Source organism: Nannobrachium achirus (genome assembly GCF_963921795.1).
Source record: "Nannobrachium achirus genome assembly, chromosome: 20".
In the NCBI taxonomy this organism is placed as follows: Eukaryota; Metazoa; Chordata; class Actinopteri; order Myctophiformes; family Myctophidae; genus Nannobrachium; species Nannobrachium achirus.
Genome location: NC_137827.1, coordinates 27,762,877 through 27,785,376, shown reverse-complemented (window position 1 = coordinate 27,785,376; position 22,500 = coordinate 27,762,877). Strand labels below are relative to the sequence as shown.

The window sequence follows — 22,500 nt, the reverse complement described above, 5'->3', positions numbered from 1 at the left end:
TCTTTCCCTTTCACCCCTGTTTCACCCGCGTACCCTTTTTTTTTGGCGGGGGAGCGAGCGAGAGAGAGAGTATGTGAGAGAGAGGGAGAGAGAGAGATGGAGAGAGTCAGAGCAGGGGTGTCGCACCAAATTCTGGGCCCTGCATGGGTACAAGGATTCACTGCGGGCCCCCCTGGACTGTTCTTCATAGGGGGAAGGGGGGTTTAACCCATTTAGACTGGGGAACGTATTATTTTGTGCTTTAACTGTTGAAAAATAGAAGATATACAAGCTCACAGCGCAGCACTTTGTAGATCTGCTATTTTTGAAAAATCTCTAAACTTTGTGCAAGTCTTTTGGATATTTCAAATTCTTCTAAGGTTTTTTTTGAAAGACCTATTTCTATGTCAGTGGTGCTCAAACCTTTTCATTTGAAGGACCCCCAAAATGATATGCATTTGGCCACGGACCCCCCTCTCTAAATATTTAGTTCCAGGGCCCCCCCCCCCCCCCCCCCCCCAGGAGCAAAATTTGAATTACAAATGTTCGCTTAATAAAATACACACAATCAGAGATTTGCACACATTTTCACGACTTTTCCCAAAAAATAGCCCACCTTGGGGCCCTAGTAACTCAGTCCCACTCCCCCCCCCTTGTGACGCCCCTGGTCGGAGAGAGAGAGAGGCCCAGCGCCTGTCAGCACATCCGCAGAGCAACTCTGTGAGTCGACCGCCCGCTCCCCCAGGCCATCCCCTCGCCGCACGCACGCACGCACACGTGCGCTACTCGCTCTCACACACACACACACACACACACACACACGCGCACGCACACACACGGACTCGCATGCATTCGCTCCTCTTTTATCTCTTAGTCATTCTCTCCTCCCCTCTCCTCTCCTCTTCTCTTCCTCATCCTCCCTTCCCCCTCTCTCCTCCTCCTCCCTTCCCCCTCCCTCCTTCATCCTAACAACCTAGGTTTCCCCCCCTTCGTCTTTGTTTCCTCTCCTCTCCTCTCCTCTCCTCTCCTCTCCTCTCCTCTCCTCTCCTCTCCTCTCCTCTCCCTCTCCTCTCCCTCTCCCTCTCCCTCTCCCTCTCTCTCTCTCTCTCTCTCTCTCTTTTTTGAGTCCATGCAGTATTTATGGCGTAGGTTGCTGATGCTGCGTCAGTGAACAGGCATCAGAGAGGCGTATACGCCGGCACGTGCGTGCTCGCGCGCGCAAAGGCAGGCAAGCGCACACCTAAAATGGCCGCCGCCGAGGGTCTGTCCTCGGTTGATAACACGCGTGCACAGACGTCGCGTGCACGTGCTTGATGTTATAGGCTGGATGTGGCTAGATTGACAAAGCAACGGCAATGTTGGATAGGTTTTCTTTTAAAGCCATAAGATACAAAAACAAACCTAATTACATGCTTCTATATCTGCAGATACAAACATCACAGCATATGTCTTATGATACAGCCATACTGTATTTTGTGCTATTTGGTGATAAGTGGAACTTCTTCAACAATTTTATTTGCACATAATTGTACTTTCACTGTAAATCTTTCCCCCTTCATATCGTCCCTGTCGGGCAGAAACCTTGTATCTCCGAGTTTCAAATTTGTATGTCTTTTCGCGAAGTAAAGCCCTGCTTCATCACACAAGACTGTCTCACAAAACGAGTGAAAATAGCACATCTACAAGCATCTACATTTGCTTGTTGATCGGCTATTTTCACTAGTTAAAGGAGCTATAGTCAACCTTTTCTTGAAAAACGGACGCTAAAATAAAAATAATGTTTTTCGAAAATTTTATAAAAAAGATTAAGCTTCATATATGTGTTTCTATTCGAAAATGACCACAAAAAGCGTAAAATAATGATAAAATAATCATTTTGGCCATTGTCAGACTGACTTTGTTTATATCCCTCTCCTATTCTTTTATATGGATTGATAAGGGATATAAACAAAGTCGGTCTGACAATGGCCAAAATGATTATTTTAACACATATATGAAGCGTAATCTTTTTTATAAAATATTTTCGAAGCATTATTTTTTATTTTAGCTTCCGTTTTTCAAGAAAAACTTGACTATAGCTCCTTTAAAATAATTTATAAAATGATAAATACAAATTTGGACATGCAAGGTTTCCCCCAGATGACAACGATACTCTGTACACTCTCTCACTCCCCATTGCTGCTAAAAGGTTCTCACCGCTTATCTTTTTACTTATCTTTTGTACTTTTTGTCTATTTGGTGTCTCACGTGCAGTGCAGTCTATACAGAGCAAAACACACCATCATGTCACCTCTTGTTCTTGTACGAGTGAGTGACAGATAAACCCACTTCTTAAAATACTATGTACCTACAGTACACAAAATGAGTCTGACATAACATGTCTTCTTCATTCAGTGTATGATGATATGTCAAAACAGCAATTCATTGCTGTGGGGTTGTTAGGGTTGAGATACCTTGTATCGCTACATTTAACAGTTCTTTGGGGGGTTTCTTTTTCTTCATAAATGAATACCCTACTCTGTCGTACAACAGTCCAAAAGTGGCGCCCAAAAGTGGCTAAAATAGCCGATCTACAAGCTCTCAATGCGTCATGTTGTGACACATTCTGAACTTGTAGATCTGCTATCATAACATTTTTAAGTGAAAGTGTTTTTTAAATATTTAACCAACGGAAAGTATTTATAAGAGCCTGTGACTAAATAATAACTAGATTTGGATGCATTGCAAGTTGCAACACAGGTTATCTTTTCCATTTTCTGAAAAGTAACGTTTTTTTTGGGCCTATTATCTGACTGAGCAACGAATTCAGTGGCAGCATGAATTGTATTCGGTGCGGGCACACACATACATACATACATACACACACACACACGCACACACACACACACACACACACACACACACACACACACACACACACACACACACACACACACACACATACATACATACAAAGGAAAGAAAAGAGACATATAGTTTGTTCTGTCTTCATCTGATAGGTCGTGCTAGTGGCCGTCTCGTCTCTTGACAGCCGAACAAATGAACATGAATATTCCTTCATATAATATCATCAGCCCAGCTGGCTTCAGGCACACGCCAATTCCCTCTTGGGGTACCCCCCAATGTCCCCCTCATGTCCCCCCCCCACCAGTGTCACCACATCCCTCATTTTAGGGGCACCCCTCCTATCTAAAGGCGACCCCCTTAGGAGGTGACCTTGACCCTTCACCTTTGGACCCCTGCACCCCCCCGTCACCCTTCCTCCCTCCCAGCCCCCTTTTTTTTGGTGCTTTTCGGTTGGCTGAGAATGGCATGCCCATTACCAGGTGTCACTTATTACACCCTCACACACGCTGACAGCTCTAATTTATGGAGATTGCGTGGCGCGTGGCGTGTGGCGCGTGTGTGCATGTCGGGTGGGGGGGTGGGTTTTTCTGTGTGTCTGCGCATACACGTCCAATGATCTCGGACGCTTTTCACCCTGGCGTCCCGTGTTTTGGGCCGTGTCATTAGGCGAGCAATTTCTCACAATTTTGCAAAAATGTTCGCACAATTTGTCCAAAATAGCAAAAGCAGCAGATCTACAAGCGTGTCACAACGCGTCATTGTAAGTTTGTCCGGTGCAGTAGAATCTTTGTTATTTTTTGCTTATTTTGGGTGACACCGCTAGGGATGGGACGATACGCGATATTATCGTTTATCATGATAAAAAACACTTGCGATAATCTTATCGTGAAGATTGAATGTATCGTGATATCGTCCTCCGTCATGCACTGGGATCAATTCACCTTTTATTTGCCGAGCTGCATATCCGGTACCACTTATACCCTCTATAATTGGTATCTATAATATACGTACTTGATACAGTCTTTTTTCACTCTCTATCAAATGTCTTTGCCAAAAAATTGACGATCTACAAGCTCACAATGCGCCGTGATGAGTTGTGAGCTTGTAGATCTGCTATTTTTGGGGGGAGAAAATGTTCAGCCCCAAGATAATGGATTTTGATTATCGCGATAATATCGTAAATCGCGATTTCCTTTGTCACAATAATCGTGATATGAAATTTTCATATCGTCCCATCCCTAGACGCCGCCATGCGACCACGTATAAAATGAGGCTTAAATGGTTACGTTTTAGTGTGTCTTTGTGCGTGCATTTGGGAGAGACGATTTGCATGCGTTGGCCTAAATCCTCAGGCTTTTGTGTACTTCTGCATGTATTATGTGTACATGTCCATGAGCACATGCATGCGTTGTGGAGGGATGGATGTGTGGAAAGGAAGGACTACTGTATATAGGCCAAGTGAAATGGAAGAGAAGAGGAGGCAAAGTGAGGGAACGAGGCAAATAGGGAAGCAGAGAGTCAAATGGATTATACCAGTGGTTCTCAAACCTTCTTAGGCCGTGACCCCCAAGATAAACATATTTGAACTGGGGACCCCCACCCTGACAAGCATTCGGAATTGTAGGTATTACATTTAATGTGACCCGGTTCTACAGATAAATATTGTGAAAATAGCCAATCTACATGTTCACAACGCCTTGCGTTGTGAGGCGTTGTGAGCATGCAGATCGGCTATTTTCACAATTTTTGCCTCTCGCTTATATTTGACTTATGTTTGGTATTAAAACGGTCTTGAAAGTCCTTAAATTGTCACTCTGTAAATTATTATACTGTGTATTGGTTTGTTTACTGTTGGGTGAGAAAAAGAAAATGACATTAAGCTAATCATCTGGGGACCCCACAAAATAATCCCCAAATTATTTGGGGATCCCGACCCCAAGTTTGAGAACCAATTATACTATAGCAGGGTTAGGCCCCAACCTGAGCTGCAGGTTGATTAGAGACAGAGACCCCAGACTCCACAGTTTGAATAATAATGTCTGTTGGAACACACACACACACACACACACACACACACACACACACACACACACACACACACACACACACACACACACACACACACACACGCGTGCACAAACACAGGCAGGCTAAACATCCGCAGCTCTTTCAGGGTGTCGAAAATTGTGATTTGAATGCTGGGGGAATTGAGTTGACATCACAACTGGCTACAATTTCTATTCCTAAAGGACATGATATTTTGCAGAATCTGATACAGTCTGCGTGGTTATTGCTGAAAAGTTGTCTGCCCCGTAAATTGAACTGGCCACAGAATACTACCGAGGTTATTCAATGTTCCATTGTGAGTGACCGTTGCAGGGGATGTGACCTTTTTTCATATTCTTTGAATTATCGAGCAACAGCCAGTGGATGATACTTATTATATGAGGGGCAACGTTTGCCTCATGAATCAGTTCTATTTAGGAAGGACACATACAGCGTAATCGCTCTGGTAATTAAATTGTCTTACCTCAAAGCGCGGCTGGGTTTCGCTGAGCAAGGTGGCGGCGTAACCGTTATAAATGTTGGCCATTTTCTTAATGATTACGTCACTGACAGGCGGCGCTGACCGGAGCAATATCTTGAGTTGACAAACCGGGGGAATGTCGACCACAATGTCACGGTGCTGCTGCTGCTGCTGCTGCTGCTGCAGCGCGGAGAAGCCTACGCGCTCTGCACATACAAACCCGCACACGCTTAACACATGCATGTCGTCCGTAGACGGGTGGAAACCTTGTATGTCCAAAACCGTTTGTTTTGTATTTATCGTCTTAAAAATGATTTCAGCTAGTGAAAATAGCCGATCTACAAGCACACAACGCCTCGTGCCGCGAGGCGTTGTGTGCTTGTAGATCTGCTGTTTTCACTCGTTTTGTGTGCGACGGTCTCGTATGATGAAGCAGGGCTTTACTTTACGAAAGAAAACGTACAAATTTGAAACTTGGAGATACAAGGTTTCTGCCCGACAGTGACGATATACAGTACGCGTTTAAATTACTCATAGAAGTGTGCACAAGCACATACACATCCAAGTGTTAGCGTCTGAAAGCAAATTGGGCAGTGTGTGTGTCATTTATTTACATTAATAGCAAATAATAATAGTAATAATGGTATATATTTAGATGGACTTGCATAGGTGTGCGTGTGTGTGTGTGTGTGTGTGTGTGTGTGTGTGTGTGTGTGTGTGTGTGTGTGTGTGTGTGTGTGTGTGTGTGTGTGTGTGTGTGTGTGTGTGTGTGTGTGTGTGTGTGTGTGTGTGTGTGTGTGTGTGTGTGTGTGTGCGTGCGTGCGTGCGTGCGTGTGATTGATTGTATGTGTGTGTATATATGTGGTCATGCCGTGCTTGTATTTGTGTGTGCGTGCACGTGCGTTTGTGTGTGTGTTTGCGCGCGCTCGCTCGTATGTGTGTGTGTGTGTGTGTCCAGCGAGGTTGATCCCAGCTCCCTGCTCTGCCTGTTTCCAGCGCGTCAGGAGCAGCTTACATAAGAACAGGGCAAAAATAGCAGCTGAGAGAGAGAGAGGGGAGTGGAGGAGAGGACTGCGCTGGCACGCACACAGTAGTAGCGGGACCGCGGGGCACGCTACAACCCTCAGTATAACCCATTTAGAACGGGTACACAATTTGTGTTTCATTATTTTATGCTTTAACTGTTGAAAAATAGCAGATATACAAGCTCACAGCGCGGCACCGAGTGCCGCGCTGCGAGCTTGTAGATCTGCAATTTTTTGGAAAATCGTGAAAATTAGAATTTTGACCCGATTCTATAAGTGTCTTTTGAATCCTTCTAAGTTTTTTTTTGGAAAAACCTATGTTTCTATGTCAGCAATCTGGCTATAGCCATCGTCAAAGAAAAGGTCCTTTTCACTCAACTGGAGCTCAGTTAGTCTGTTCTTTAGAGACTACTATGTCAGTGGTTCTCAAACCTTTTCATGTGAAGGACCCCCAAAATTATATATATTTGGCCACGGACCCCCATCTCAAAATATTTATTTCCAGGGACCCCCCAGAAGTAAATTTGAGTTACTATAACGTTCGCTTTGAAAATACATTCAAAGATTTGCACATATTTTCACGACTTTTTCAAAAATAGCAGATCTACAAGCTCGCAGCGCGGCACTGGGTGCCGCACTGTGAGCTTGTATATCTGCTATTTTTCATTAGTTAAAGCAGTCAATATGCCTAGGCCTAAATGGGATAATCACACACACACACACACACACACACACACACACACACAGAGAGGAAAGACCGAGCACAGCCCTACTTGCTTGATCATGGTTAGTGGTTTTCCGTGTGCGTGTGTCTTTTTACACTTTCCCTGCACCGCTTCAGAGTAGACGGAATAATAGAAAATAATGGAGATGGCTGATGTAACTGTGCAGGCCTGGCTGAGAGTGCACGGCGGCTATCAAACGGTCTATTTGTACACTCTCTGTGTTACTGTATATGGATGAATTGACACAGGATTTCACTGTGTATATCAGGATAACGGAAAGATACACACTGTATATACAGTACAGTACATATATATATACCAATAGCAATTGTGAGGTAGGGATGGGACGATATAAAAATGTCACGTCACGATTATTGTGACCAAATAAATTGCGATTTTATTATATTATCGGCATAATCAAAATATCCCGGACGCATTGTGAGCTTGTAGATCGGCTATTCTTTGGCAAAGAGATTTGGTAGAGAGTGAATAAAAGACTATCAAGTATGTATATTATAGGTACGTTTTACCAATTATAGAGGGTTTAAATGGTACCGGGTGAATTGATCCCAGTGCATGATGGAGGTTAATTTCATGATACATTAATATCTCCACAATATGATTATTGTGAGTGTTTTTTATCGCGATAAACTATCATAAAGATTATCGTTCCATCCCTATTGCCAGGTAGCAGGAATTGGGCATCATGCACCTCTCTCGCTCTTTCTCTGCCTCTCTCTGCCTCTCTCTCTCTCTCTATGTCTCTCTATGTCTCTCTCTCTATGTCTCTGTCTCCCTTTGTCTCTGTCTCTCTGCAGGGGTGTCGCACCAAATTCTGGGCCCTGGGTAGGGGTTTAACCCATTTAGACTGGGAACGCATTATTACTCATTATTTTGTGCTTTAACTATTGAAAAATAGCAGATATACAAGCTCACAGCGAGGCACCGAGTGCCGCGCTGCGAGCTTGTAGATCTGCTATTTTTGAAAAATCTTGAAAATTTGTCTTTGAATCAAGTCTTTGAATATTTCAAATCCTTCTAAGGTTTTTAAAAAAACCTATGTTTCCATGTCAGTGGTGCTCAAACCTTTTCATGTGAAGGACCCCCAAAATGATATGTATTTGACCACGAACCCCCATCTCAAAATATTGAGTTCCAGTCCAGAATCAAAATTTGAGTCACAACAGTTTGCTTAAAAAAATACATATATTCATCGATTTGCACACATTTTCACGACTTTTCAAAAATAGCAGACCTACAAGCTCGCAGCGCGGCACTCGGTGCCGCGCTGTGAGCTTGTATGTCTGCTATTTTTCAATAGCTAAAGTATAAAATAATTAAGGCCCCTCCACCTTCTTGGGCCCTAGTAACTCAGTCCCACTTTCCCCCCCTTGTGACACCCCTGTCTCTGTGTCTTGAATGTGAAGCATGTAGTACTGCAGCGAGTGCCGGTGCGTGTCTCCTCTGACAGGACAGCGGACAGACAGGGGAAATACAGAACACATGAAAGACGGTCCAAGGAGAGATTTGTCAGCATACACAGTGTGTTCTCATTTGATTTGGAGGATTATCTGGGTGCAGAAACAGCGCCAGCATAAACACCAATGTATCTAATTAATTATTGAATTATTTTGTTGCACTCAATGCAATTTACTCTGAATTAAGAGTGTCGGCTAAATGTGAATTGCCAAAGTGTAATCAGAGCAAACCACCAAATGCAATAACTCAACATTCACATTAGAGTTTAGCCCTAATCAAAACCATGTGAAAAGTCCAATATTGTATAGCTATGCTATATAATTCAAAAAATTTATAGAAATACATAATGATGCTGATGACACTGGCTTGATTGTGGAAGGCTTTGGTACTTCTTTCTTGGCGATGTCATAATTGCTTTTCTATAATTAACATGTCTTTCTTGTCCTTTAAATTTAGTAAAATTATTTTTTTATGGCAAGTGTAATTATTTATACTGATATATAGGACAGTAGTGAGAGAGAAAGCTGGGGATTCAAACCCAGGGGCGTTGGTGCTACGTGGCTGGCCCCGCCCACTTTCACATCTGTTCCAATGTACTTTCAACCACTTAACCTTTTCTATATTAACCAAGCATCCATATTCTGAGAACTTTAGCCAAAAATAGCAGATCTACAAGATCACAACACGAGGCGTTGTGAGCTTGTAGATCGGCTAATTTTGGCAAAGAGGTTTGGTGCAGAGGGGAAAAAGAGCAGACCAAGTACAGAGTGAAAGGTCAAGTTTATTAAGTATTGACGGTTCAAGTGGTTAAATATCTGAAAACTCAAATTGACATGAATCCAAAAAACACTGATGATCGTGCTGTCAAACAATGCAACTATATGGAATCTACGAAAAGGTTGCGGGGGTTGAAGACCCCTGGGTTAAAAGTAAAACCTTTATACTTGGTCGACCAGGGTACCCCAGGGGTCTGTCCTTGGTCAACCTTTTTTCCATCTACACCAAATGGAGGAGAAAAAAAAGAGGTCTGCGACGCGTTAAGAGCTCGTCGACCAGAATGCGGATGCTAGGGTTTAAGTGGTCAACGGGGGGACAGTCCATGAAGAGGTGGACACTAGGTGAGGCTAATCTGGCACACTTACACTTGTTAACCCATTTAGGCCCAGGATTATTGAATGCTTTAACTGTTGAAAAATAGCAGATATACAAGCTCACAGCGCGGCACCGAGTGCCGCGCTGCGAGCTTGCAGATCTGCTATTTTTGAAAAGTCGTGAAAATGTGTGAAGATCTTTGAATATATCTATTTTCAAAGCGAACGTCTCACGTAACTCAAATTTTGCTTCTGGGTGGTCCCTGGAACTGGCCAAATAAATATCATTTTGGGGGTCCTTCACATGCAAAAGTTTGAGAACCACTGACATAGAAACATGAAGGATTCAAAAGACACTTATAGAATCGGGTCAAAATTCAAATTTTCACGATTTTTCAAAAATAGCAGATCTACAAGCTCACAGCGCGGCACTCGGTGCCGCGCTGTGAGCTTGTATATCTGCTATTTTTCAATAGTTAAAGCATAAAATAATAATACACAATACTCTGTACCCGTTCTGAACGGGTTAAAGGATGAAGGATCGTTGTGTAAAGATGCCGACAGAGACTAAGCCGGGGTCAGGCCACGGCGTCAGGAGAGGTGGGCGGGGCTCAAAGAGTCACGCGCTTAAAGCATACCGTGGTACAGTTACCACCCCCCACCTCCCTCCCTCTCTCCTCCCCAGTCTTTTCATAGCAGCCGCCATCCCTTTTAATCTGATTACCTCCTTAACGGTTTCATCCCCGTTTTATGCCTGCAACTGAAAGAAACACAGATCTGGCTGCGGAGCAGGGCCTCTAGTTAAGAACTTGGTGGTTCTCAAAGTGGGGTCCGGGGACCCCCAGGCGTCCTTGAGGGCGGCTCCAGCAAAATGAGGAATATAGTTTAAACACTTAAGCCCTATTTTATTTAAAACTTTCTCTATATGTTCACAACGCATCACACTGCAACGTGTTGTGAACTTTTAGTTAGTTAGTTAGTTAGTTTGGGGTCCATCCTTCCCTATGTTCCCCAGGTTCTATGTTCCCCACAGGTTAACCAGCATTAGTTTTACTGAGGTTAGGGTTAGGGTTGTTAGGTTTAGGTGGTAAGTGGGGAACATAGAACCTGGGGAACATAGAACCTGGGGAACATAGGTACGGTCCCATTAGTTTTTTATGAAAAATGTGGACAAATCCTGAAATATTTTCTTTTATAGGGATCCCTGGCGCTAAATCTTTTCAAATGGGGGTCCGTGGCCTAATTTGAGGTTTCCTTGATGAAAAAAGCTTTCATAAGCACTGATAGTGCACCAAAAATGGCCGATATACAAGCATCGTGCTGCGACTCGTGAGCTAGTAGCTTTCTGTTGTTTTCTGTGACCCACTTACAGTACCAAATACAAATCAGGCTGGAAGATTAGGCCATAGATATGTATTTACTGTACGTACACACATCTGCATTCTGTGTACAAAGCCATGTACTTGCGCGTGTGTCGAAAGAGAGGAAAAAAGGCTGAGGCAAGAGCATTTCTGATAAAACGAAGAGGGGCGAATAAGAAGGAGCTACAGTACAACAATCTGAGCAAGTGCAATGGAAGGATGGAAGCGATGGAAGGAAGAGAAAATAGGAAGTCAAAGAATATCCGTCTTTTATCCCCAATAGCCAGCAGGGACAAGCCTGGCGAGGCGGTATGTGCGTGTGTGTGTGTGTGTGTGTGTGTGTGTGTGTGTGTAAACGCCGGAAGAGATTTTTTACTCGGTTGCCGGAAATCTCCGGGGGTTTGAACACAACTACCAAAAAAGAGAAAGTGTGTGTACGTGTGTGTTTCTTACGGTGTGTGTGGGTGTGTTTGTCAGTTGGAAAGAGTAGCTATTTCCCTGGAGAGGTAAGATTCCCCCCCCCCCCCCCCCATACACACACACACACACACACACACACACACAGTTTGGCTGGTTGATTTTTGGCTTTCACTTTGGTTGGAGGGCCTACTTTTTCTATTTTGGGGAGGGGATGTGCAATTAATTAATATTTTTGGCTCTGTGGGCGTAACGGGTCGCAGTGCACGTACGCGCACAGCCGCACACACCCACACACACCCATATATATATATATATATGTGTGCGCATGTGACCCTTGGCCCCTCCCCTTCCTCTGCACCCCCCATTAGCCTCTCTGCTTTCAGAGGCAAGGCTCTCATGCATAATGCAGAGATAACAGGGGAGGCTCTCATTAATAATTACTGCCGCCTTTGATGGATGGAGAAAAAACGAACGGGCCGTTAAAAATGGAGAGAGAGAGAGAGAGAGAGAAGAGAGAGAGAGAGAACGAGAGAGAAAGAGAGAGAATGAGTTTTTTTGGGTGGTATTCGCGGCCGCTGTACTGCTTTGGGGGTGGGATGCATTTGGGGGATGTGTTTTGGAGGCTGTACAATCAAAAGGGAAGACTGGTGTTTGGATTGTGTTGATGTTTTGATCAGGGAGTGAGTGGGTTCTCTCCTAATGATGGATGGATCTCTGTCCTAATTGTCTTTGTTTTGGAGTTGACTATCGGTCGCCGTGGGTGTCCGTCTCGTGTCGGTTCTGTGATCCTCCGCGTGTCTCTCTCACTCTCACCACCTGCGCCTTTGTGGTGGGAAAGCCTTCTCCCGCTTGTCTTCGCCTATTTGCTTTTATGTAGGAGAAATTCTTTAATTTTGTAAGGAGAAACATAATTTACAGTCAGTAGGTAATCGTCGTTGACGGGTGGAAACCTTGTATCTCCAAGTTTCAAATGTGTACGTTCTTTCGCAGAGCAAAGCCCTGCTTCATCGTACAAGGCCGTTGCCTTTGTGAAAGTAGTGAAAACAGCAGATCTACGAGCACACAACGCCTCGCACCGCGAGGCGTTGTGTGTGGTGCGAGGCGTTGTGTGCTTGTAGATCGGCTTGTAGCTTGTAGATTGGCTGTTTCAGGTCAGACAGGAAGTTCCTGTATAACAGCAGAGCTGCAGCACCTCAGTCCGGTCAGCCTATCAGATAAAAGGCTCAAGTGGTCAACCAATAGGGGAGCGGCTTGGTGGCCTTTGATGAAGAGCCCGACATCAGCCATCTCCCCTAAACCGCAAAGCTGGGGGGCAACATGGCTGACGTCCAGTACTGAGTGTGGAAATGGGGAGCTGTGGTGGACAGTAACACAGGGGTCTTCAACGTTTTCAGGCCAAGGACCCCTTAGTCGAGAGAGAGATGAAGCAGGGACCCCCACAACCTGTTCATAGATTCCATATAGTTTGATTGTTTGACAGCACAATCATCATCAGTGTATTTTGGATTCATGTTAATGTGGGTTTTCTGATATTTAACCACTTGAACTGTCAATACGTAATAAAGTTCACCTTTCACTACGTACTTAGTCTGCTCTTTTTCCCCTCTACACCAAGCCTCTTTGCCAAAGAGGCGTTGTGAGCTTGTAGATCGGTTATTTTTGGCAAAAGTTCTCAGAATAAGGACACTAGGGTTCAAGTGGTTAATATAAAAAAGGAGAAAAAAGTTTCTATGATTTGGAGGACCCCCTATAGTAACTCTGAGGACCCCCTAGGGGTCCCGTACTCCCTCTTGAAAACCCTTGCATTAAAGATCAAGTATATTTACTTGAGTACTGTACATACAGTACATGTAGGTCATTTTTGGAGTACTTGTTTTAGCATTTCTTTACAAGCAGAAGACTTTCACTCCACTACATTTTAAATAGAAATACTTACTGTACTTTTGAGCACATTTCTAGGAAGGGACTCTTGGGCCCACCACTTAAGCCCTATTACAAATATTGTGAAAATGGCCTCTGTGGCGCGTTGTGAGCTTCTAGGTCGTTGTAGGTGTTATTTTGTAATTTCTGACCATTTCTGAAAACATACTTTGTACTCTTGATGAGCATTCACTTGAGTATATTATACTTTGTCCACCACGGATGGGGAGGAGTGGAGAGAAATGGCACAGACAGGAGAGAGTCAGCGAAGACAGAGAGAGAAACTAAGGGGGTCTTTATACCAGGACGATTGGAAACGCTGCCGGTCTCGTTTTGGATTTATTACCCAAAAAACGTCGCGTTTACACCTTGTTGTTGGTTCGTTTTTCTGTGTTTATACTACAAGTTGACAACGCATGAATTCAAGCAAAATGTGTCATGTTCCCAGCCTACATAGGCCTATACTGTGTATTTACCCTTCAACTATAAAATATAGGCCTATATTGTTTTTAATGAGACATGCTTTGTAATTAGGCTATGCTCCCAAATCCATATTATTATCATCTGTTCGCATATTCAATGAGTCCCGCAAAAGGAGGTTTTTAGCGAGGTGAAGTGAAACACCAACAAGCAACATGCGTGCCTTAAGAGGAGGCTAGACGCACTGGAGAGAAAAAGCGACATGATTTCTTTGACTGGAGGAGAGGGAGCGAGGATATGGAGGAAGTTTTTGTGATGGTCTCTGACTGACTGGACAGTTATGTTTATTCTGTCTGTCTGTCTGTCTGTCTGTCTGTCTGTCTGTCTGTCTGTCTGTCAGCCAGCAAGACTCAGCATATTACAATAACTCACTCATTACCTGAAGTCCGCTGCGTCTGTGATGTGGCGCGGTGCATGAAGAATTAATCCAGTATTTTTTGGTGAGAAGTTGAAAAAGGGGGACGCAAAATAGTCATTAATCATAGCTTTGCTTAGAATGGAATACCATAGCCTAATGGTTTAATTTAACTTTGCGGAGAGGAGAGCTGTTGCAACTCCGACAGGCCAGCTAGGGTACCAGCCCAGGTGCGACGACTTGTGCGTAATTAGACATTTTTAAAAGGCTTTCATATAGACTACTCCTGACATTTTTCAAATGAGGTTTGTGCTAATAGATCACTGGGCTATTTTCTGGGTTTTAATTAGGCCTACAACAACACAAATAATAATAATACATTTTCGGTTAGTCTGACAGACTGACACTTATATGCAGCAGGGGAAGGGGAGCAGAGGAGGGGGTGCTATGACATCATCGCACTCTCCCTCACGGCCGAATTCCGATATTACACCGTTGCGAAACTGATGCGAAACCGCAGAAATGCACTTTCAGAGCCGAATTCGTTAAAGTATCGGTTAGGGTCATGAAACCGCGTCTCCGTGTGTCAAAATGGCCGAATCAATAGTAAAAACTATCGTCTACAAAAAAATCGACCTCATGTAATGACCCCCTAAATAAAAAACATTCAAATAAAAAACAGCAAACATTCATGAAACAGTAGCATTCATAATGAGACTGACATCAAGAGAAGATTACATCTCCCGAAGGGGAACACGGAGGAAGCCTCTGTAAAAAAGGTGGAAGATAGGGTGATGAGAACCGGGGGGGGAGGGAGAGCGAAGAGAGAAAAGAAAAGAAAAGAAAAGAGAGAAGATCAAGGATTTGAGGAGGAGAAGGACGGAAAGATTAGAGCTCCGCAAAAATCGAAGAAACAAAGGAGGGGTGGTGTGAGAGGGAGACAAAATGGAAGTGGGTTATGCTTGGATTTATGCTTGGTTGCGTGCCTGTGTCGCGCACGGAACATAGACGATCTACAAGCCCACAACGCGTCACAGCGCGACGCGTTGTGGGGCTTGTAGATCGGCTTGTAGTTCGGCCATGTTCCGTGCGCGACACCCACGCACAAGCAAGCATGTATAAATAAGCAGGGGTTTGCCACGGCGAAGCCCGCAGATGCCAGATCTCCTCAGGATTGGTGGCATCTGAAACGCATGCTGCAGAGATACGGGCGTCCCCATAATCAACGCGCGCACACACACACACACACACACACACACACACACACACACACACACACACACACACACACACACACACACACTGTAAGACCTGGGCCCCTTCCAAAGCCACACTGATGCAAAGCTGATGAAAGCGCTGACAGCACGCAGTAACACATCCTCAGTGTTCATTCAACTCTGAGAGAGTGCAAGATGTAACCAAACGGACCCCATCGGCACCAATTTGGTTACATTTGTACACCCTCAGAGTTGCATTACGTGCACCCATGTGAGCTTGCGCGCGCGCACACGCGCACACACACTCACACACACACTCACACACACGCAGATCCCGTCTCTACCAAAAGCGGGAACCCAGTGGCTATCCTTTGCTTTCCCGAATTCAAGATGTTGGATGATGACATGGGAGTGAAAACGGTTTTCCGGTTCTTATTATTGTGATGTGTCAGGTTTGATTGTACTGCTATTTAACCCTAATGATAATTCATCTAATGAGGTGTCTTTGTCTTTGTTCTTGTCTCTCTGTGTGTGTGTGTGTGTGTGTGTGTGTGTGTGTGTGTGTGTGTGTGTGTGTGTGTGTGCGTGTGCGTGTGCGCGTGTGTGTGCGCGTGCCCAGGTATGAAGCAGAATGCGGACATTGGTACCCAGTATCGCTCAACCATCTACACCTCCAGCCTGGCTCAACAGGAGATGGCTCTGAAGAGCAAGTTGTCCTACCAGAAGGTAAGAACACGCACGCACGCACGCATGCACGCGCACACACACACACACACACACACACACACACACACACACACACACACACACACACACACACACACACACAGATATTAAAAAGTGGCCCATGATATGTTGTCTACTTGCCTGCCGAACATGAAACAATGATGTGAACATTTCGTGTTGTTTGCAACCACAGGCAGTTGTTTTCAGCAGAAGACTATGTCTATGGTATATGGTGTTTAGATGCACAAACGACATGAAACAAGATATTTCTATAAATTCCAGGAATCTCTTGTTTGTGTGTATGTACAGTACAGTACAGTACACACGTGGCAGGTGTCTTCCTTCGGGCGCAAGGAAGTGCAGTGTCGAGTGTGAAGGCGATCGGATGAGTGGCAGAAACCTCTTATCTCCATATTCTAACTTTTTGTGTTTTTTTTCATAAATTAACGGCGTACTTGATCATACTACAGCGACACACTAAATCATCAAAAGTAGCAGATCCACATTCTCACGTTTTGAGCTTGTCGATCTTCTACTTTTGCTGCTGTCAAATTTGAATCCTGAAAAGTCTGGGAGGTTTCCACACAACAGAAGTAAGTCTTGCCGAGCCATGAGGCCCACAGGGTAGGAGCCTATATCCTGTTTCTGTAGCATGAGGTTGGTGTACAAGTACACCTCCTGGACATGACGCTAGTACAGTATGTTGCAGGGACCCCCAATCCAACTCCTGATGCTGAGTGCCAAGCACACAATAGTCTTTGGTATGACCCGGCCGGGGATCGAACCCCCGGCCTCCCAGTCTCAGGGCGGACACTCTAACCACAAGGCCTGAGCTTCCTCCCAACAGAGACGATATAGAAAATGAGTGTTTTATTTTTTTCAGCAAAGAAAAAGCTTGTTTTTTTTTTTTTTGGTTTATTGTTTTGGGCTCCTTTGAGATCTCGCCGGCCTTTGTTTAACCAGGTAGAGCATAAAATAACAATAAGTAGCACTTAGTGGCCAGTCTCTGGAGTGGTGACCCCTTTGAGCGTGGGGCCATTTAGTTAAGCCAAGCCACCTCAGCTTTGTTGACCCCCATTTACCTCTTATTCAACGTATATAGCCTTGTCCGTCTTTTCTCTGCTTCCATCTCTCCAGAGGAAAAGACAAAGGGGAAAGGGGTCAATAGGCCATCCAACTGACCCCCCCCCCCCCCCCCCCCCCACGCACAAGGCACATGCGTCCCTCTCTGTATCTCTCCCTGCATCCGTCAGTCCGTCAATCTACCCAGCCATCCATCCATCCCTGCTTCCACCCGTCCGTCCATCAGTCTGTCACTCAAACTGTCTTATTGAATTCGGCTCCGCCTACTCTTAATTGGATTCATAGGAGAGCTGGCGTGTGTGTGTGTGTGTGTGTGTGTGTGTGTGTGTGTGTGGGATGGGGGGGATCGCCACGGTTACTGATGGTTCCCGGGGGTCAGCAGTCAACGGGCCAACGGGGCGGCGGGGTTGCCGTGACGACGACCTCCCCAGCCTTGGCCTTGGGCCGGGGTCAAAGGTGAGCGAGGCAGCTGGGACCAAAGTGGAGGGAGGGGTCGGGGGAGGGGCTTGGATGGAGAGATGGAGAGGAAGAGAGGAAGAGAGGGAGTGGATGGCAATTAGATCAGAGAGCCCAGACTGACACGGTTTCAACGGATGACGACCCCAGCCCCCCTTCGCTGACACAGGGGGACCCCCTGCTGAACGGCAAGATGCACACGTAATAGTATCATAACCCATGTGTTACTCATGCACACACACTAATGCAGTTTTTCCACAAACTTTTACGTTTCAAGGTCTCCCCTTAACTCTGACAGCATACAAATGGAACCAAATGGACCCGTTAGGGTCCATTTGGATCCATTTGTATGCTGTCAGAGTTACAGACTTGTAAGGGTCAATTTAGACCCCCATAAAGGAACCCAAAAAGTAATTTATTTTCTTTTTTTAAGATTTGTCATGCCTTTATTGATAGGACAGTAGACTGACAGGAAATGGGGGGAAAGGTCTGCAAAGGTCGTCCGGATCGGGAATCGTACCGGCGACGCAAACCAGGCATGCATGCCTATGGGGCAATGCCTAATAGCTGGAGAGGAACTGGTAAAGTTCGTGCACTTGGTGAAAAGTTTTTGATTTTTGGTATGGTGTTAGGTATGGGTATAAGGTTTTCAAAAACCATCGCAAACAAGTTGGGCTCGCCCCCTAGTGGTCTGTTTGCAATTAATCAAATATTAGATACATCAGTATATGGTTCAACCCCCAAATAATTGATGAAAGAGATTTTTCAATGGTTTCTGTTACTATTGGGTATGATAAACAACATACTAAAAATTCAGGAAAAAATAACTACCGGAAAGGCACCATTTTCAAGATGGCGTCCACGATGGCTGCCGGGAGCTGAAAATGTCTATAGACTGGGTTTTAATGTGTAAAAATTCATAATAAATCTGCACTTGATGAAGAGTTTTTGGTTTTGGTATGGTGTTAGATATGGTTTTAAGGTTTTCAAAAACCATCGCAAACAAGTTGAGCTTGCCCCCTAGTGGTCTGTTTGCAATGAATCAGATATTAGATAGGTCAGTATATTGTAGACCACTAGGGGGTGAGCCCAACTTGTTTGCGATAGTTTTTGAAAACCTTATACCCATACCGAACACCATGTCAAAATGTAAAAGCTAGTTACCAAGTGCATATTTTATATGAATTTTTACACATTAAATCTTGAAAATGGTGCCTTTCCGGTAGTTATTTTTTCCTGAATTTTTAGTACTAGCCCTTACCCGTTCAAAGATATGAGCTCTGAAATGATGTGCAGTGGGTGGGTTATGGGATGTGCACTGTGCACACAGTATATGAGGGATGGAAAGTAACTTTAACTGGTGCTTGCATGATAATATGTAGGAGCATCAATGTAAGAAATACCCGTTCCATTTAACGGCTACAGAGATACTGTGTACCGATCTGCATGATTTTTGGACAACATCTGTAACAGGGCCCGCCCGCCCGCGCACACACACACACTCCCCCCCCCCCCCCCCCCCCCGTGTGTGTGTGTGTGTGTGTGTGGGTTTGTGTGTGATTGTGCATGGCCTGAACAACAGCGCCCCTCCCTTAACATGTGTGGTCACAAAAGGTACTGTAGGCTAAATAGATATAGATACACCATAAAAATGCTAATATACAGCATATGATTTGTGAAAGTGACAAACGGGCTTCACAGTTATGTCAGGTGTGTTCATATGCTATTGGTGATGCGATTTCAGATCAATTGCTCCAGCCACTGAGGAGAAACGCTGTGACAGACAGACACTCTCTCAGACAGACATTCGCTAAATTATATGTTAGATGTTGTTTATCATACCCAATAGTAACAGAATCCATTGAAAAATCTCTTTCATCAATTATTTGGGGTTTGAACCATATACTGATGTATCTAATATTTGATTCATTGCAAACAGAGCACTAGGGGGCGTGCCCAACTTGTATGCGATGGTTTTTAAAAACCTTATTTATACCCATACCTAACACCATTCCAAAAATCAAAAACTTTTCACCAAGTGCACGAAATTGATGATTTCTGACCAGTTCCTCTCCAGCTATAAGTGGTATGCGCCCGGACCAGTAGGCCAGCGGGCACCCCCCACAAAGTCAATTCAATTCAATTTTCAATTCAGAGGGCTTTTTGGCATGAGAAAACATACGTTTACATTGCCAAAGTCCCTTGACTGAACCACTGCTCTAATGTATGCACTTAGTGTGTGTGTGTGTGTGTGTGTGTGTGTGTGTGTGTGCGTGCGTGTGTGTGTGCGTGTGGTGATGATGATCAGCCATCTTACCTCCATGCCAGGGATTGGCTTGGTGAATTCGTTCTGCACAAGCCGGGCACACTAAAACACACGCGAGTGTACACACACACACACACACACACAGACACACACACACACACACACACACACACACACACACACACACACACACACACACACACGTTTACAAACAAACACAGGAATTAATGGGAGAATACAGGCACATTTAAATATGAACTCTCAGAGGAACCAGGGCACTTAGAAACATACATATTTAACAGCACACTCTTTCACTCTCTCATGCAACCATTCTTCTATCGAACATATTCCCTCTTTTTCAGTTTCATTCTATTCTCTCTCTGTCTCTCTGACTATCTCTCTCTTTCTCTCTCTCTCTCTCTCTCTCTCTGTGTCTCTCTACCCCCACCAACCCTGCTGACAACACCAATCTGTCAACCACCCCACTGGCACCCTGGTATCATCTGATGGCCACTGGGACACATATCTCCTCAAAGCAGCTGACGTGCGCCGCACCAACATGGCAGCTTCCTGCCCCAAAATGGTTGCCTTTGCCGCAATGATGCTGACTCTCAACAACGCCTGGCTGAAAATGGCATCTCTACAGAGAAATGGCTGGCTTGGCAGTGCCGCAGAGTGTGCGTGTTTTGAGTGAGTGAGTGTGTGTGTGTGTGTGTGTGTGTGTGTGTGTGTGTGTGTGTGTGCACCGGCGCGTGCACGTGTGTGTGTGTTGATGTGTCATTCTAAAAGGCCAGTGGTCTCTGTGGAGAGTAGGAAGTGTGTTCTCAAGCCGACACACATACTCTCTCAACACAAGAGTGGGTGGAGGCGATCTAAGACAACCACACAGATAAGAAAAGCCCAGATTCCACCCAACTGGCAGCCTATGAGTCACACACACGCAAACACGCGCAAGCGCACGTGCGTGCACACACACACACGCACACACTAGGGCGCACACACAGACACACGTATGTGTACATAACATACGTATGATTGTCCATCTTCGACGCACACATAGTCAACGCGAACACAGTTGGACAAACGGCACTTTCATTTGAACACGCAAACCGGTTCACGGGACAATTTATCTTAAATGTACACACGCTGGCATTCCCGTATACACACACACACACACACACACGTGCGCGCGTGCATACACGCACAGCCCGATGAATAATTAACCCGTTGGAAGAGTGTCTTCTGCAGGGCTTTCAGTTTCTTAACTTTAGGAGGAGGGGAAGAGAAGAGTGAGGCAGAAAAGCTTGTTTAAGCACGGAGGGTGGGGGGGGGGGGGGGTGTTCTCTATAATGAAATTTGAAATTTGCAGAACATCAAAGGCTTCTGTAGCCAAGCCGCTGTGGCAGCAGAGGAGAGAGAGAGAGAGAGCACTCACAGCTCTCTCTCTCTCTCTCTCTCTCTCTCTCTCTTCCTCCATCTTTCTCTCTGCTGAAATGTGTCTCCCCAGAGCAGTGTGGGGGGGTTGGGGGGGGTGGGGGGGGGGGTTGATTAGGAGGAGAGAGCATGATGGGGGAAGGGGTTGGGTTAGAGATGGGCTATGGTTTGGAGAGAGAGAGAGAGAGAGGGAGAGAGAGAGGGGGATGGGAGGAATGGGGGAGGTGGGGGAGTGAGGCGTTTACTGTGTGTGTGTGTGTGTGTGTGTGTGTGTGTGTGTGTGTGTGTGTGTGTGTGTGTGTGTGTGTGTGTGTGTGTGTGTGTGTGTGTGTGTGTGTGTGTGTGTGTGTGTGTGTGTGTGTGTGTACGTGTGTAACAATGGCTTTTAACAAGCCCGTCTAAATATTATGTGTATGTACATCATGCAGTGTGTACATGAATGCGCGAGTACACACACACACACACACACACACACACACACACACACACACACACACACACGTGCAGGGCCTTGGAGGGGCGAGTGCACCCTCTGATAAGGCATCCTCACTTAATGAGCAGGGGGGGGGGGGGGGGGGGGGGTCAGAGGAGAGGAGAAGAAAAGGGTGGAAGGGTGGGGGCCGGGGGTGATGGTTTGGGGCTGGAAGACTTGAGGAGAAGCCCCAGGGTTCTTAAAGCCAAGCATCGCATCTCCTCTTAGTGCCTCTGAAGAGGGTATTGTAATTGGGCTCTCTTCATTGCTACACTAGCTGGGTTGGTCGATTACCTCGCCGTCGCTTAAAAAGAAGAAAAAAATAAAACAAGCACGTAATTCGCGATAAGCTGCGACCAGCTCTCATTTTGCGCTTGGAGGATTTGGACCATCAGAGTAGACCGAGACAGAGTGGCTTTGCCTCCAAAGTGTCGCTATGGCGAGAGAGGGCACACAATAGAACAAATATAATCTTTAAAAGGGGAAACTTTGCAGATTTTCTACCTAAATCCCATTATTCTGACATGAAGAGATCGATTCTATTAGTGTGGCAAAAGCATGCGGAATGTATGCCCGATGATGTGAAAACGATGAGTTTGATGTTACTGTTTCATGACATTTTGCTGAGAAATACAGA

The 22,500-nt window shown here is 45.2% G+C and overlaps 1 protein-coding gene across 1 annotated transcript in view; it reads left to right on the top strand.

Annotated features, from left to right (window-relative positions):
- The window catches only part of msrab (methionine sulfoxide reductase Ab), a 64,796-nt gene that overhangs the window by 29,116 nt on the left and 13,180 nt on the right, over positions 1 to 22,500 (top strand). Inside the window, exon 5 of the mRNA XM_080750428.1 lies at positions 16,046 to 16,152. Within this exon, the coding sequence (XP_080606554.1) occupies positions 16,046 to 16,152 (107 nt within the window). The remainder of the gene's footprint in view (positions 1 to 16,045; positions 16,153 to 22,500) is intronic.